The sequence below is a fragment of the Physcomitrium patens genome, chromosome 18, assembly GCF_059467195.1.
Source record: "Physcomitrium patens ecotype Gransden chromosome 18, ASM5946719v1, whole genome shotgun sequence".
Classification (NCBI taxonomy): domain Eukaryota; kingdom Viridiplantae; phylum Streptophyta; class Bryopsida; order Funariales; family Funariaceae; genus Physcomitrium; species Physcomitrium patens.
In genome coordinates this window covers 16,003,270-16,017,952 of record NC_143427.1, presented here as the reverse complement: position 1 = coordinate 16,017,952, position 14,683 = coordinate 16,003,270, and the positions used below count along the sequence as shown (strand labels likewise).

The following is a 14,683-nucleotide window of genomic DNA, read 5'->3' as shown; positions in this document are numbered from 1 at the left end:
CTCGTAAAATATATATTTTCAGCGATATATGGTTCCTTTTTAGTTTAAAATAGTAACTATTGAGGTTGATTTCATGTTTGAGAAACAATTGGATTCAATATTTATTTTATTTGTTATCTGTACAAACATTTCATCAATGCATACAATACTACTCTACTTGATGTGAATTGATAGATGTTAAATTTGAAATACACATACCAACATAGAGTAACAAATCTATTACAGAACACCATCATATATGTTGCTGTGCACATTGCATTATGTCTACAACAAATACAATAAAATTAATCTAGGAAAATTATCATGTTGCTAAAATTTGATTCTTCAACTTCAAAAAACAACAACAAACAACATAATATTGGTTAAAAAATATACTTCTGGTAAATATGTATGTAGGTGGTTAAATTAGAAAAATTTACTTTTGAAGTTTAATGATTAGTCATATTCTGTTAATAAATCCATTAAACCTCAATTTTATTGCATCAAATTTATCGAGACCATTTTGCAGCACTTCAATTATAATTATAAGTGCACAATTATGATTGTTTGTTGTACTAATGAAATCATAAGTTGATACAAAACTTGAAAAAAAGAAAAAACTTTCATTTCCTAAAAGAGGGAAGTGTAAATCTTATTTATTGTATTGTATTCATCAATTCATTTGTTATCTTATACATTTTCTGTACAAAATTACAATTTTTTGGTCATGTCAATCTTTATATAAATTGCAATTCTACAGATACAGTATTCCGATCAAGATTGGCACAATATAAATTTAAAAGTAGATAGTTCATGAATATTAAAAAACTATTGTACTTTAATGAAATTCAATACTACAGTTTTTAGAAAACATAAATTACTAACGACAACTGTTTAAGCAATTTTTTTCGATTTTTCAAGAAACAATTTGTTGCTGCCATAAAAAAGTAGAAGTTTTTTACAATAACACCACAACAGATGGTAGATAACACTTTCAGAGCATAGAATTAGATATTATGATGATTGTGTCAACTCATTAAGAGGTTAAGAAAAGAGTCACAAATAAAACCAAAAAAAGAGTTGTCATATCTAAAAGTGTTCTCAATACCACATCTATTTATGCCTTTCTTTCATGATTAGATACCAGTTGTTTGTTTTTTTAGAACTTGGGTACAAATGTTTTTGATTTTGATTTTATATGTGTACAGAGAGGCTTGTAGTGTTAAAACCTTGTGTGTGTGTGTATAAATGGTACCAAAAGTTGGTATTTGTGACATTTATGACCATCTAAATTTTAACCAGTAATATTATGCATAATTTTTTCTTGAGTAAAAAGAAATTAATTATGACAAAATATGATGCATCATGTAATTGAAGGTAACATATATTGTACCATAATGCTTACTCTAGTATGATTTTATTAAAATTCTCAAAATTAAGTATAATAAAATTTTATATTACAATCATTCAAATGGTAGCTTGTAAAAACTTTGGATTTTGTGTTACTACTTATTGTTCAACTGTGCCACATATTATAATACTAATTTCACACTATTTTTACACTGTATATTTTAAAAATTTGTTAGAGGATATAATAAGAACATGATTGTTAATTTTATCTTCAATACTTGTTTCAGTTCAATCAGGAATATGAATTTTTTTATGTTTATATTTTTTTTAAAAGATTTTTGTTCTGAGTTTGGATAAAAGGAATTTATGTCTTGAAGCAATGACACTTTCAATCATTGAGTAAAACAAAAACAAAATATTAAACAGGATGTTGCTAATGCCATCACAATTTTTGTTATTGCCACCACATTTTGCCAATCATCTCATGTTACCATAACTTTTGTTCTTGCCACCACAACTTTTTATTCATATTAACTTTTCAATTAATTTTTAAAATTAAAATTAAAACTATTTTTTTATATATAAATTGAAAAAAAGATTGAAATATTAACATATTTTTTGATTGGAATAAAAATAATAAAAAAAAATATGTTCAGAGGATGGTGGGTTGTGGTGCCAATAGCAAAAACTATGGTGTGAGGTGAATGGCAAATGGTAGTAGAAAAAGCAGTGGTGGCATTAGTAACACCCTATGTTTGTCTATGTGTAACAATGTTTATATCCAATCTGATACCAATTTTCAAGTTTAAGTGAAGTATAGAACTGTTCTTCAGTACATTTACACATCCAATAGAAATCTATTCCAAACATTTAGTTATTTTATTTTGTTAAAGAGTATTACGCCATATTCACACATTCTTCTCCGGAGTAATAGTATATTCGAAGAATATGAAGCGAGAGCACGAAGTGGGCCGGACTACCAGAAATAGCAGGCGAGGGGGGGGGGGGCTGGCTCAGTGTGTAAGGGAAGGGAGAGGACGCACACACTCACTATCACTCACTCCGTCACTCCCTCCTGGTAGCCAAGAGAGACACATACACACTGGGAGAGAGGGTGGGGGTGGGGGGTGCGGGGGTGCCAGAGCTCACTGACATATATATATATATATATATCTATATTTTTATTTATATCATCAAGGAACGTTTGTTGCGAGCACCGAAAGGGGCTCCAAAAACACGCGCACGCGAGAGAGACGACGGCGAGAAATACAAATCGGGGAGGGGAGGAGGAAAAGAAAGAAAGAAACAGAGAGAGAAGAGCAGCGGAGGACGAAGCCCGCGCCACACGGAGGGAGGGAGGAGGGGGAGGAGGACGACGAGGAGCTCCAGCAGAAGCATTCAGGCATTCATTCAGGCAGGCAGGCATGGGGCTACTACTTCCGGGCGGGGCCGTGCTGCTGGTGCGCATGCCTCTCGCAGCGTCCCTCTCCTCCTCCTGCTCCTCCTGGCACCGAAGAATTCCGCATCTGCGCGTCTCCTCCCCGTCCTCCTTCCCCTCCTCATACGAGGGACTCTCTTCTTCTTCTTCTTCTTCTTCTTCTGTGCCTGCTGCTCCTCTGTTGCGCTCTGGCGTCGCTGCTGGCCTTGCGTCTTCGCTACCCGTCTCCAGGTGGTTTTTACGAGGCTTCTCGACGCTGAAGTTCGAGAATGGAGCGGGCGCAGCAGTGTCTGCTATGAATTCTTTGGGGAGCGATGGCGCTACTGCGTTCGAAAATAATTCTAGCGTGTCATTGTCGCCTGCTTCCGCGATCCAGTTTCTCACGCTTATTCAGCGTCTCAAGGTAAATGCAGTGTGGTCTTAAATATATATGGACCCCCCCCCCTTTTTTTTAATAAAATTAATGTGCTCGAGTAATTGCACGAAGCTCCATCGTGAGGCAATCGAATTTGTAGTCTGCTTTTCAGATATTCGGTTCATGAACCCAAGTTCTGGAATGTTGACATGAAACGACCATTGTTGTCTGGGCGAATTAGGTTTTGATCTCGCGTTCTCATGTTCGAGGTGTGATGTGCGTGATTGGTGCATTAGAGTGACTCAAGGTGTAATCTACCGTCCGGTGTAGGCATTTTTAAGCTGCTGTACACGTACAACCTTGGCAAACATGATCACATCTCTTGGGAATCAACGTATCTACCGATAGAAGAATCGTGCCTCTTTTTGTTCCAATGTGGAATTATTAATGGAGGTTTTCGGATTAAATTCTTTGTTTCCTTTTAAAGGCTAATTTTACATGATCAGCAATGTACTTTCCCAAATTTTTGCCTTATCGATTATTTCTGGAGCTTTGGGCTAGAGCTTTGCACTTAGCCGTTCGTCCTGCTTGTATCTGACAGAGAAGATCTTAGGCGAGTTGCTGATATTTGTCGATGTTATGTATACTTCAACAGTGCTTTAATTGAAAAACAGTAATAAAAACTTCTTGTTTGTGACCTTGCTGTTTTCCCCTTACCATGCAGACTACAAAGAGAACAGGGTGGGTAAATCACGGCGTGAAGGATTCGGAATCTATTGCTGACCATATGTACCGCATGGCAGTCATGGCTATTATCTCAGGAGATTTACCAGGTGTGAACAAAGATAGGTGAGCATCATCTCACTTCGTTGATTGAATGTGCCCTTTCGAGCAAGTTATTCAAATAGTAGGTGTCTACTTGAGATTTTTATTGTAAAATTTTGCTTGGTGTTCATCACCTTCATGGCAATGCAGGTGTGTAAAGATGGCCGTGGTGCATGACATTGCCGAGGGTAAGGTTCAATTTTCCTATCTCGAGTGCATATTAGGTCACTTAATGCAGTGATGTTTTTATATTGTTTAGAAATGTCTCAAGTAGCTTTATTTCATCCTCGGATATAATTTTTGTGTTCAGATAGTGTCTACTTACACCATACATGCGGCATTATCACTCCAGACTGAACATTGACTTTTATTTTTATAACAGCCATTGTGGGTGACATTACGCCCAATGACAATGTTCCTAAAGAAGAGAAGAATAGACTAGAAAGTGCTGCAATCGATGAAATGTGCCAGTTACTTGAAGGTGGAATGGGAGGTGAGGAAAATTTAGACCTGGTTAAGCTTGAACTGTGTCATGAAGAAAATAAATATGGAAACATCGCGCGTTACGGTGGGTATCAGTGTAACTTTTGACGCTTTCCAGGATCGCGCTTACTCATGGGTTCGACCATTTTTACGTTAAGTACTGCACTGTATCGTTTTCAGCTATGTTATGATGATGGATTTTGATTATGCAGCGGATGAAGTGAGGGAGCTATGGCAGGAGTACGAGAATAACAGCACTCCTGAAGCCAAATTTGTTAAAGACTTGGACAAGGTGTGTTTAATTAAAGTATTCAACATACCGACTTATTTAAGACAATGAACATAATCTAGCTTTAAAAAGAAGGATGTTCTTGTGTTACTAGTCTTTCTTCGTGGGATATACAAACGCATGTGTCTAGAAAGTGCAATCTGCTACTATAAGGAAAGTTGTGGAGCTTTTTACGCGAAGTGGTTATTCATCCACTCACTGATCACTTGTGCAGTTGGAGATGATCTTGCAAGCTGTGGAATACGAAAAAGGTGAGTGAAAAATTCTTAATCCAGTATACTTATTTGCTGAAGTGACGTCCGTGAACAGATAGTGCTTGACATGTTGCTAATGCATGTCTAATGCTATAATCAGATAGGACGCTGTAGAAATAACGTACGGTAGATTCCTGCAAGAACTAAATGTTTCTCAAGTTTATTGTGTGGAGATTTTACGAATCTGGTTTATGATTGCAGAGCAAGACAAGGTACTGGATGACTTCTTTCAATCCACCAAAGGTAGCTCCATTTTACTTTCGCCTTGTTCATAGCCTCATAGCTCTAGGTGTTTTTCAGTTTGTTTGGCTTAGACGCGTCTTTTAATCTGAGAGGTGTTTGGCTGTAATTTTAGTGCAATACAGCTGTCGGTAGTGAGTCGGATTTAAATGAATCGGTAGTTTAGGATTTATCTCAACAGACAGAAGACAAAAGAGTCAAACGAGGGTGCATAGATGTCTGATTTGGTTGGCTCTGTTACTATCTTCAAGTTGGATTCTGGGCTTGGACACTTCAGTAACCTTGTGGAAACGATGCGGGTTCAGGAAAATTTCAAACCGATCTTGGAAAAGCATGGGCAGCTGAAATCGTGAAGCGAAGGCCTAAAGTGACATGAAAGCGGCAAGCAGCATCAAGTGCTGCAGGAACATTTTTGTGGACAGTGACGAGGTTTACATTGATATGAACCATTTTCTCATCCGCACTGCGCACACGGTGGGGACTCCCGTGGTTGAAGGTGCATTGATTGAAGCGGCGCGTTGCTGGAGCACCAGAGGACTTTCGAAGAGTTTTCTCGAATTGATAAACAGTAATTCCCAGTCATCAGCTTGCACACAGTTTTAAAATTCACAAGGGAGTTTTCTAAGGTGTGATTGTTTAAGTACAGTCAGATCTCAAGATGTCAGGTGGCTGTATTGTTTAGAATAAAAAGCTTATCACCAGTTACGCAATTAATTTACGTCAATATCATGACATAATGTCAGCTTGGAATAACCCATCTGGACGCAAAATAACGTGTGCTATTTTGATACGTTCTTTGGTGAGCTGCATACTTTGTGATGTGCTGTTACTACAAGCTGTCATACGATTGGGAATGACAGTGTGCAAACTCTCAGCCTCGCATCAGAGATAAATATGTGCGGTGCTGACAATGGCGTAGAAGAGTGTTGGTATTAAGGTTTTTACTGACAAACAGGACTTACATACAGATGAGATTAGATGACCTTGAGATGCGGGTGCACGATTCGAAAACTGATCACCTGCTGACCTCGCATTCACCGAAACGAACTGAGTAGAATCCAATGGATGGCCCTCGCGAGGGTCAGGACTTTCATGTAATGCATACCTGCAAAGCGAGGATTTATATTCGCAGGGCTGTATAGAATAGGTGTTCTCACTTCGACATCGCCACTTTCGGTGGGAGTAAAGCTCAAATCGCTCTCAATCCAGGATACAGCGCTTTGCATTAACGAATCGTCAACAAATTGCAGCTTCTTCCCCATCTTCATGAACTTTTCACGAGCGTCCTCAGAAACTAAGGATAAAGCTGCGTCGAAGGTTTTTGTATTAATCTCCTTGCCCAAGGTTAGAATTGCTGCTGGGTCGTATCGAGCTCCAGCATCATCTCCTGCGCCAAAATGAGGCAACAATGCTTCACGGCTTTTCATCTTCACCCACAAGTTACAGATGCCTTGCTTCTCGGCAGGGGATAAGTAGGTCGTAATGAACACTCGGTTCATGCCAGTGTCAATCCATGGTTTTGAGATCACAAAATTGTCACGAAAATCGTGGTGAATGCTGGTAATGTTTTCAGGGCATAATGAAGGAAGCGAGGCTATGTGCAGTTGGTGCGCAACAGCATCTCCTTCTTGATTTGCTATCGATTCCCATAACGCCCGGTACCTAGCATGTGTGTCATCTACACCTCTAGTCAATATCTCCAGCCCACGAGCGCCCTCTGCTTCGTTCGGGCCTTTCGCCTGCACTGCCAAGAATGCGGTCACAAGCTCTGCAACACGATGACGAGCGTCATCAATGCTGATGGTTGCTTGTAGGTCACCTCGTTCCAAATTCAGACGTCCGTTGGAGGCATGCGCATGATTCATGCCCGAAATGAAGATCACCGGCTTCACAGCATACGTGTTGTACCGGCCGAGGTATTGCTCGGTAGCAGCAACTTCTCCAGCGTGCTTAGCAATTGCTGCCAGTGTCACTTGGCCGTCGAGTGCGCCACACAGAGTGAGCACGGGCTTGGGATGTTGAGCGAGGTTGTCATTTTCTGAATCGAAGTAACATCCTATCTGAATAAACGCTTGTGCTCGTCTCACGGCCACTGCCCTCGATACCCATGCCCCAAAGCTGGACATTCCCCGAAATACCACTCATTACCATTGGGACTGAAACGGAGATGGCCAAGTTGAACCTGATAGGTTTGCAACGTATCACATGCAAACTTGTGACGCGAAGAGCATGGGGAATCTCAACGAAAACGCACCTGTGGCCAGCTACAAATATATTTTCAATCTCATTGCTGCCAGGGCGATACCCACGTTCCTTCAAAAGTGCCAACACACCCGTGAGGCTGGCGTCGACTTTGGATGTGCTCAGTACATCTTGGTCGGTATTGTGCAACACGACGATCCACAGCCGCAGCTTAAGTTGGGATTGTATCGTGTGCATCAATGGGAAGTAGTTCTCCGAGGTTTGAAATGTTCCTGGACAGAACACCAAGAGCAAGTCTGTATCGCCCTCATGAATGGGCTCCATAATCTGAGTACATATTCCAAGTCACAATAAGTAGATGCGAAGAGCAACCCTGCCTTGAAGTGAGGAGGCCTAGTGCTATCCATTTCTTATAAAGAACTCCAGATCATATCACTAAAAGCGATTTGGGAAGGTAAGCTTCAAGTTGGGGGTCTCTAATATCCAGTGCACCTCCGTTCACTGTATGGATAGAGATGAAGCTAAGAGCTACCACAGGTTTTTCACACACAAACACACACAGCATCCCAATACTTTCAAGGTGCAAATTCAAATTCTTTCGTCGAAAAACTGTATTGTCGGGAATGCAATAATGTGCCTAAGGATAGATGAGTGTAAACTGCGAGCTAGAGTTCCATTCGATTGGTTCAACTTCTTTGGAATTGCATTGCTGCCGAGCTATACAAGTATTCTGTCAATCACCGTTCAAAGTTACCCAAAATCGAGTATCTAAAGTGCATGGAAAGAATACCAAATTCTGTAGCTCATTAAACTATGACACTAAAAAAATGTGGCACCCCGCATTCTAAAGTGTTCCAAGCCCTGCCCTCGCCCTAGTCTCCCTGCATAGATCAGGAGAAGAAAATGACAAGGAAAAAAGGCGTCGTCGCCTCACATGAGAAAGGGCAGAAACATCGTCGGATTGGGAGTCCGAATCCGTCGAGGACAACGTCAAGCTGAAAGGTTGATTCTTTCCTTCCTTCGCAACCTTCATTTCCCCAAATCTGGAAGCCGCTCTATCTCCTCCGTGACATGGACGTACCGTTGTGGAGAATTTACGTAAGAATGTTGATGTCGGTCTTGAGCGTCGACTGCCGGTGGCGAGGTGAGGCGCAACGGCAGCAGCGAACCTGGGGCAAAAGAGATTCGAGCACCGAAGTACGGAAGGCATGGCCGTGGGCTGGCGAGGTGAGCATGACTGACCTCCGCAATACACGTGATGAGCGTAGATTCCAATACAAAAATCCTATTACCAAACCAGACGAAAGGGATCCTCGGGTCACCTTTACCGGGAATAATAGCCACACAGAGAAAGTCCAAGCTGAATGGATTGAGTGGACATGGAACTTCGACTCATGCACCCATCAAGGCGCAAACACTAGACGGAATCAGCCAAGCATGATGCTGTGGGTAGGCTACCCTGCGAATCCTCAAATCCCCCTCCTGCCATCAGACGTCAGAAACAGAACCCAAAGACACGCCAAACCAAACTAGGCACGGGAAGGGTTCTCGGAAAGCTTGCTAAAGAAGCCAGCAAATGATGGACCTCGTGTGTGGTCGCCAAAGGATCAACCAAGCCAGTGCCACAGAGAGCGCGGGCAGGTAGGTCAAATACGCTAAGCAGCGAAAGGGAAAGATAGGCGAGACGTGGGCACTACATGAGCTGCAGCGTCTGGGTCGCAATTTCACCTACCCAATCTTGTCTTTAGCCATTCCATCTCCATCCATCCATATTGCTTTCCAGTTTGTACGATGGCAAGTGAAATTACAAACCATGAACAGTAACAAGAGCCACCATCTGGCAAAATGGTGGCCCTAATTTTCTCTCGTCAGCCCGGATGAAGGATGAGATATTGTTCCAGTGCGTGACAACATCGCCAGCGTCATGCCTTTCTCCGTCCCACGTGATCACTTCCTCCGACGCGACAATTCTGCCCTTGTGCCAATACTTAGTCCAATCCATACGGAACCAGCATAGGTCATCATTTACTTCATGATCTAACAGTGTGCTTATGTTTCACAATTCTGTATTTCACGCGTTCTCTGCTCAGACTGCTTTGTTCGACCGCGTAACCCTTCAGACAACCTAAATGACAAACTCGCAATAACCATCTTAATAACACCAATTCAACAAGCGACTCTAAGGACGGGCTACCTACAGCAAGATTACCTTTGTCGTGACCGCAACACAGATCTGATCGACACGCACGTTGTGGAGAACGAGAAGGACCGCGCCACCAGAAATGGAACGCAAGGCTCTCAGTTGACAAAGCAAGGACCGGTAGGGTTCCGGAGAGCTTCCCCTGTTTCGTCGTCGAGGTTTTTGATTGCGCTTCTCGCTCTTGTGCAATCTCTGGCGTTGCTGCTCTCTCTCTCTCTCTCTCTCTCTCTCTCGCTCTGCAGATTTCCATCTCTCAGACACCGATTCTGCTCTACGTATGTACCGCTGTCAGTTTTCGATTCCACTTCATCTGCCCAGCTGATCTTTTCATACTGCGTGTTGATTACCCCGATTATTGAGGTGTTGTTTTCTTTCCGGATGTGGAGGATCGTTCTTGCCCCTGAGCAATTTGAAGTGGACGCTCGTCGTTACTTTGTCCATGTTCCTCCATGGTTAGAATTTACGTATGATTTCTACCCAGAGGTCATGAAAGCATTAATTGGATTGCATCTGTGACTTGAAATAGGTTTGCGGTGGCTTCAGCTGTTACTTTTTTGTTCGTCTTCTTCTGGTTTTGCTGCCGTGTGATCTAGCGAATACATGATCTAGTGAACTTCGTAATTCGTAATGCTTTGTGTGACTTTGTGTGACTTATGTAGATGAATATGAATATAAAAGTTGAGATTGCAACCTTGGTAGTGTGGAGCTTTGGTGGATATCAAAGTATTGTGACCTCCATGACCAATGTGTAAATTTTAGTTATAAGGCACATGATTGTGACCATGACATTGAATAAAAGATATCTTTCTTCCTTTCCTTTGCTTATTAGTTATTCTTTTAATTGACCTTGATAGAGATTGAGTAGACATGAATATGATTGATAGAGATTGAGTAGATATGAATATGATTGAGAAGAAAAAGAAGAGACTCTATACTTGCCGTATTGGAATTGTAACATGACTTACATCAAATTGAGGGCATGGATCTGACTGATTTGGATCATGGTGAAAGTAGAATAGATAGGAGAGTTGGAGAAGCAATGCACTTTATCATTTTTTACTACATTCAATACTTTGTTTATAAGTAAAGATCTTAAGATAGCATAATAGCGCTAGTTATTTAGTATCAATTTAATGAAAGAAGTTTGATGTGCAAATGAAGAATAATATTGAATTAAGTTGGTAGTGATTTATAGTGTTTGAAGAGAATCAACTACAATGAAGGAGTTAAAGATGCTTTACTTCATTGATTTAAAAAATTTCTAGCAAATGAAAGAAAGAGAGTTGTGAGCTATCAATAGCAAGACATATAATACATAAAATAGAAAGATCTAACATTTTTTTTTTTTTTTTTTTTTTTTTTTCAAAGGCAAAGATGAGGGACATAAGGAAGTAAAAAGTTCCAATAGTATAAAGAATAAAGGCTAGCTAGTACCACCACATGATTGTAACACCACTATGAAGAACTGTTAATAGCATAGTAAAAATCTCCACCTAATTGATGCAAATTGAAAATAGTCACAATTTGGAAGTAAGGACTTGAAATGATGTTGTTTTAAAGGAGGTCATAATGCAATAATGGCATTGTATTATGTTGGATTATTGTTGTAGTATCAACAAAGAATGAATGAGTCTTGTATGACCTGTGATAAAAGACGAGATTGATATATATATATATATATATATATATATATATATTTTAGAATTATAAAGATATACTTATATTCTTCTTTTCTTTCTATCTCTATCAAGGACATGAATTTCAAAGAACTAAAAGATCAATATACTCTTTTGTTACTCAAAAAGACTAAAAATTATTCAAAATATGGTATAATATTAAATTAGAATGACTACTGGCAAAGACAAAAAGACTAATAAGTCTTGAAATAAGATTAAAGACTAAAATGATATTGACAAGGATGAAGAAGGCTTCACTCTTGCTTCTATATATACTATCTTATTAAAAGTTATATGGTGACGTTCTATAGGACTTTTGACATGTGTCTAATTTGCAAGATATATATCTAAACTTGTAAAGTAAGTTTCTTATTTATATGCTATTATCAAGGACATAAATCTCAAAGAAAAAAATCCTCAATACACTCTTATGACACTAAAAAGAATTACAAAATCACTCAAAGATAATATATTATTGAACTAGAATGGCTATTACTAAAAATAAGAACACTAAAAAATCTAGAAAGAAGTCTAAAGACTAGAAAGCCATTGATAAGAGTAAAGAAGGCTTCACTCTTGCTTCCTTATATACTCTTAATTAGGAGCTACGTGGCAATGTCCTATAAGATCTCCAAAATGTGTTGACTTTACAAGACACATATCTTAACTTATAAGGTAAGTTTTTTATATGTGTCCCACATAGTTAGCTTATTCCACAAGCTATCAATATGTAGTTAACTTATTGACTAAGTTTCTAATCTATCAATCAATTACAAACACATGTAAATTCAAAGTAGTGTCTATGAAGCTTTTAAGAAGCTTCTCTAGAAGGTATTATGAAATTGATTTACTTTTGTCTATTTTTATATACTTTTACTTAATCATATAGATATTTATTAGAATACCTACATATATCCATGACATTATCTCCTCTTCTAGATATAAGTTCTATAAGGAGCGTTCATCATGTGTTGATGAAATCCAAGATGTGGCAAATTGTATTTGCTACATACTTTGATTATTATTTTCTTTGAAGATGATTGACAAGTCTTCTTAATTATTGATAGTATCCGTTATCAAGGTAAGAAGACTACCATGTTATTTGATCGTTGTTGAGGTCTTTGTAACTTCCTTCAAATAAAACATTTGGAACATTGTCACGAGTTGTTCCTACCTCTAATAAAATTACCAAATATCAAAATTTTTTTCTATGTTTGTGATACCAAATATGTTGTATCTCGCCATCTATTTGAAGAAGGACATATTATTCTTGAGGATCTTTATTTTGATTACGTGATTTTGTGATAATCACAATGTCTCATCTGGTAAATCAAGAAATGAAAGCTCATGAGTTGAATGTGCTGGTTGTTAGTTCTCCATCTCTTTAGCGTTACAAATACATAAAAGGTGCAAAGAAGGATAGAAAATAAAGTGTTATCTTTGTTTGATTTTATTTCTCTTATAGCAAAGATTTGCTATTCTTCATCTTGATTTTGATGGATATCGTCAATGAAAAGCTTCAGCTCTCTTTGCTGCATTTACAATATTCTTTTATGACTCCCATGTGTGTTTATTAATATCATATCTATACTAATTAAAAAGATATTCGAACCTATTTCGGTGCCACCTTGAATCTAAGACTTCTTCCACCTTAAACTCTTATTTATTACTCACTTCTATAAGAAGAGGTGGCATTTGTCTTCTTTCATGACATATTCACTATTTTATATGACTCAAGAAAAGACATATGAAACACCAAGTAGATTTCCATAGACTCTGGTAGATATAATTGATGAGCAACAAGATTGACTTATTCAATAATAAGAAAAGGTTCAAGCCTATAATAATCCAACTTGTCACTAGGACAAGTAATCTTAATATTACAACAAAGTAACCATATCTTGTTACCTATGTTGAATTGTGGTTGTTCCTTGCGATAAGCATCTATATTAATTATTTTTTGTTCTTGAGCTTTCTTTAATTATACCTTCATTGTTATATGTAGCTCTGACAAAGAATTTGATAAGTCTTTGTTTGTAGGATTATCAACTTTTGAAAAGTCAAAAGTATCAAGTTGTAGATGATAACCATAATTGGTAAAGAAAGATATTTATTGAATAGAAGAATGTACCGAATTATTGTATGAAAATTTTGCCAATGGTAAAAGAGTTGTCCAATCATCTTAATAATAATTAATGGTATATCTCAAGTACTACTCCAAAATTTGATTCACTTATTCCGTTGTCCATCAATTTGAGGATAAAAATCTGAAGAGAAGTTAATATCTACCTTTAAAATCTTAAAAATGGTTTTCCAAAATCTTGATATAAATTGAGTCTCCATATCCGATATAATATCTTTAGGTAATCCGTGATAGCAATAGATGTTATTAAAAAAAAAGCTTATGTATTTTTTCTTTTGTGATAGATTTTATAAATGATAAAAAATGTATCAACTTAGTAAAAAATTCTACTAACACAAATATAGAATCATACAAATCTGAGATTGAAAGATCTGTAATAAAATCTATGGAAAGAAAAGACCATAGTTGTTTTGGAATAAGTAATAGCTGAAGAAATTTATAAGATTGATGGAGAGGAGTTTTGAATCTTGAATAAATATGACATGATTGTACAAAGTCTTTTATTGCCTTCTACATTTGACGCCACTAAAAATCTCTCGATATTAGTTCCAAAGTCTTATTTTATCTAAAATATATCGTTGTTGATAAGACATGATGAGTTTGAAGAACACTTAATCATGCCCTATTTTTTAGAATTTATAATCATCCTTCAAAATAAAATAGATTGTTCTTGAACTTGAACTTGAAAGTATCATGAAACTTATAAGAATTATTTTTAATATAATAAATAAGAAGATCAAAGGATATACTTTATTGAATTTTCTTGACAAAAAGGAAATCAACAATTAATGTTGATTTTATTGCTCGAAGGTGAAAATGATCTCGCTTCAAAAGAATTATTCTTTGTTGATTAAAAGATACATCTTCTTTTTTTGGTATAAGCTAAAACATCTAGAAAAGGCATCCAATAAACTTTCTTATTTTTTGGATCGATAAGTGATCTTGAAATCAAATCTTAATAAGCACATGCTCCAACGAACTTAGCAATGATTTAAAACACATATTAACATGAAATATTCAAGGTTCTTGTATTTTATATACATGATGACTAAACTCAAGGCACCTTCTAAATAATAATGTCATTCTTGAAATGAATCTATAATTGCAAGGAGTCCTTTCTTGTGGATCTCATAATTTATAATGATTGCTGAATTTTTTTTGGAATAGAAATCTATTTGATGGAATTTGTCATCTACTTTCATTTATGATAATATTGTACATAAGGCAAAGTGTGATGCATCTATTTCCA

General features: G+C 37.6%; 2 protein-coding genes across 2 annotated transcripts; one reads left to right on the top strand and one right to left on the bottom strand.

Moving 5' to 3' along the window:
- Nucleotides 1–2,610: 2,610 nt before the first annotated feature.
- Nucleotides 2,611–6,003, top strand: LOC112295135 (5'-deoxynucleotidase hdd1). The gene is made up of 8 exons (XM_024546352.3): nucleotides 2,611–3,170; nucleotides 3,847–3,971; nucleotides 4,098–4,135; nucleotides 4,330–4,515; nucleotides 4,643–4,722; nucleotides 4,934–4,970; nucleotides 5,175–5,216; nucleotides 5,519–6,003. The coding sequence occupies exons 1-8, from the start codon at nucleotides 2,754–2,756 to the stop codon at nucleotides 5,587–5,589; spliced, it is 996 nt and encodes a 331-aa protein (XP_024402120.1). The 5' UTR covers nucleotides 2,611–2,753; the 3' UTR covers nucleotides 5,590–6,003.
- A 134-nt stretch (nucleotides 6,004–6,137) lies between these two features.
- On the bottom strand, nucleotides 6,138–9,078 carry LOC112295134 (uncharacterized). Its single transcript, XM_024546350.2, has 3 exons — nucleotides 8,350–9,078; nucleotides 7,468–7,742; nucleotides 6,138–7,331 (listed from the first exon to the last, which is right to left on the bottom strand). The coding sequence occupies exons 1-3, from the start codon at nucleotides 8,623–8,625 to the stop codon at nucleotides 6,248–6,250; spliced, it is 1,635 nt and encodes a 544-aa protein (XP_024402118.1). The 5' UTR covers nucleotides 8,626–9,078; the 3' UTR covers nucleotides 6,138–6,247.
- Nucleotides 9,079–14,683: the final 5,605 nt, after the last annotated feature.

Excerpts from the sequence above, each read along its gene's own strand:
- LOC112295135 (XM_024546352.3), top strand. The coding sequence starts at position 2,754 with ATGGGGCTACTACTTCCGGGCGGGGCCGTGCTGCTGGTGCGCATGCCT. Across the intron at positions 3,171-3,846 it reads CGCTTATTCAGCGTCTCAAG|ACTACAAAGAGAACAGGGTG; the intron begins GTAAATGCAGTG and ends CTTACCATGCAG. Across the intron at positions 4,136-4,329 it reads GGTGCATGACATTGCCGAGG|CCATTGTGGGTGACATTACG; the intron begins GTAAGGTTCAAT and ends TTTTTATAACAG.
- LOC112295134 (XM_024546350.2), bottom strand. The coding sequence starts at position 8,625 with ATGCCTTCCGTACTTCGGTGCTCGAATCTCTTTTGCCCCAGGTTCGCT. Across the intron at positions 7,743-8,349 it reads ATGTTTCTGCCCTTTCTCAT|ATTATGGAGCCCATTCATGA; the intron begins GTGAGGCGACGA and ends ATATGTACTCAG. Across the intron at positions 7,332-7,467 it reads ATATTTGTAGCTGGCCACAG|CTTTGGGGCATGGGTATCGA; the intron begins GTGCGTTTTCGT and ends GGGAATGTCCAG.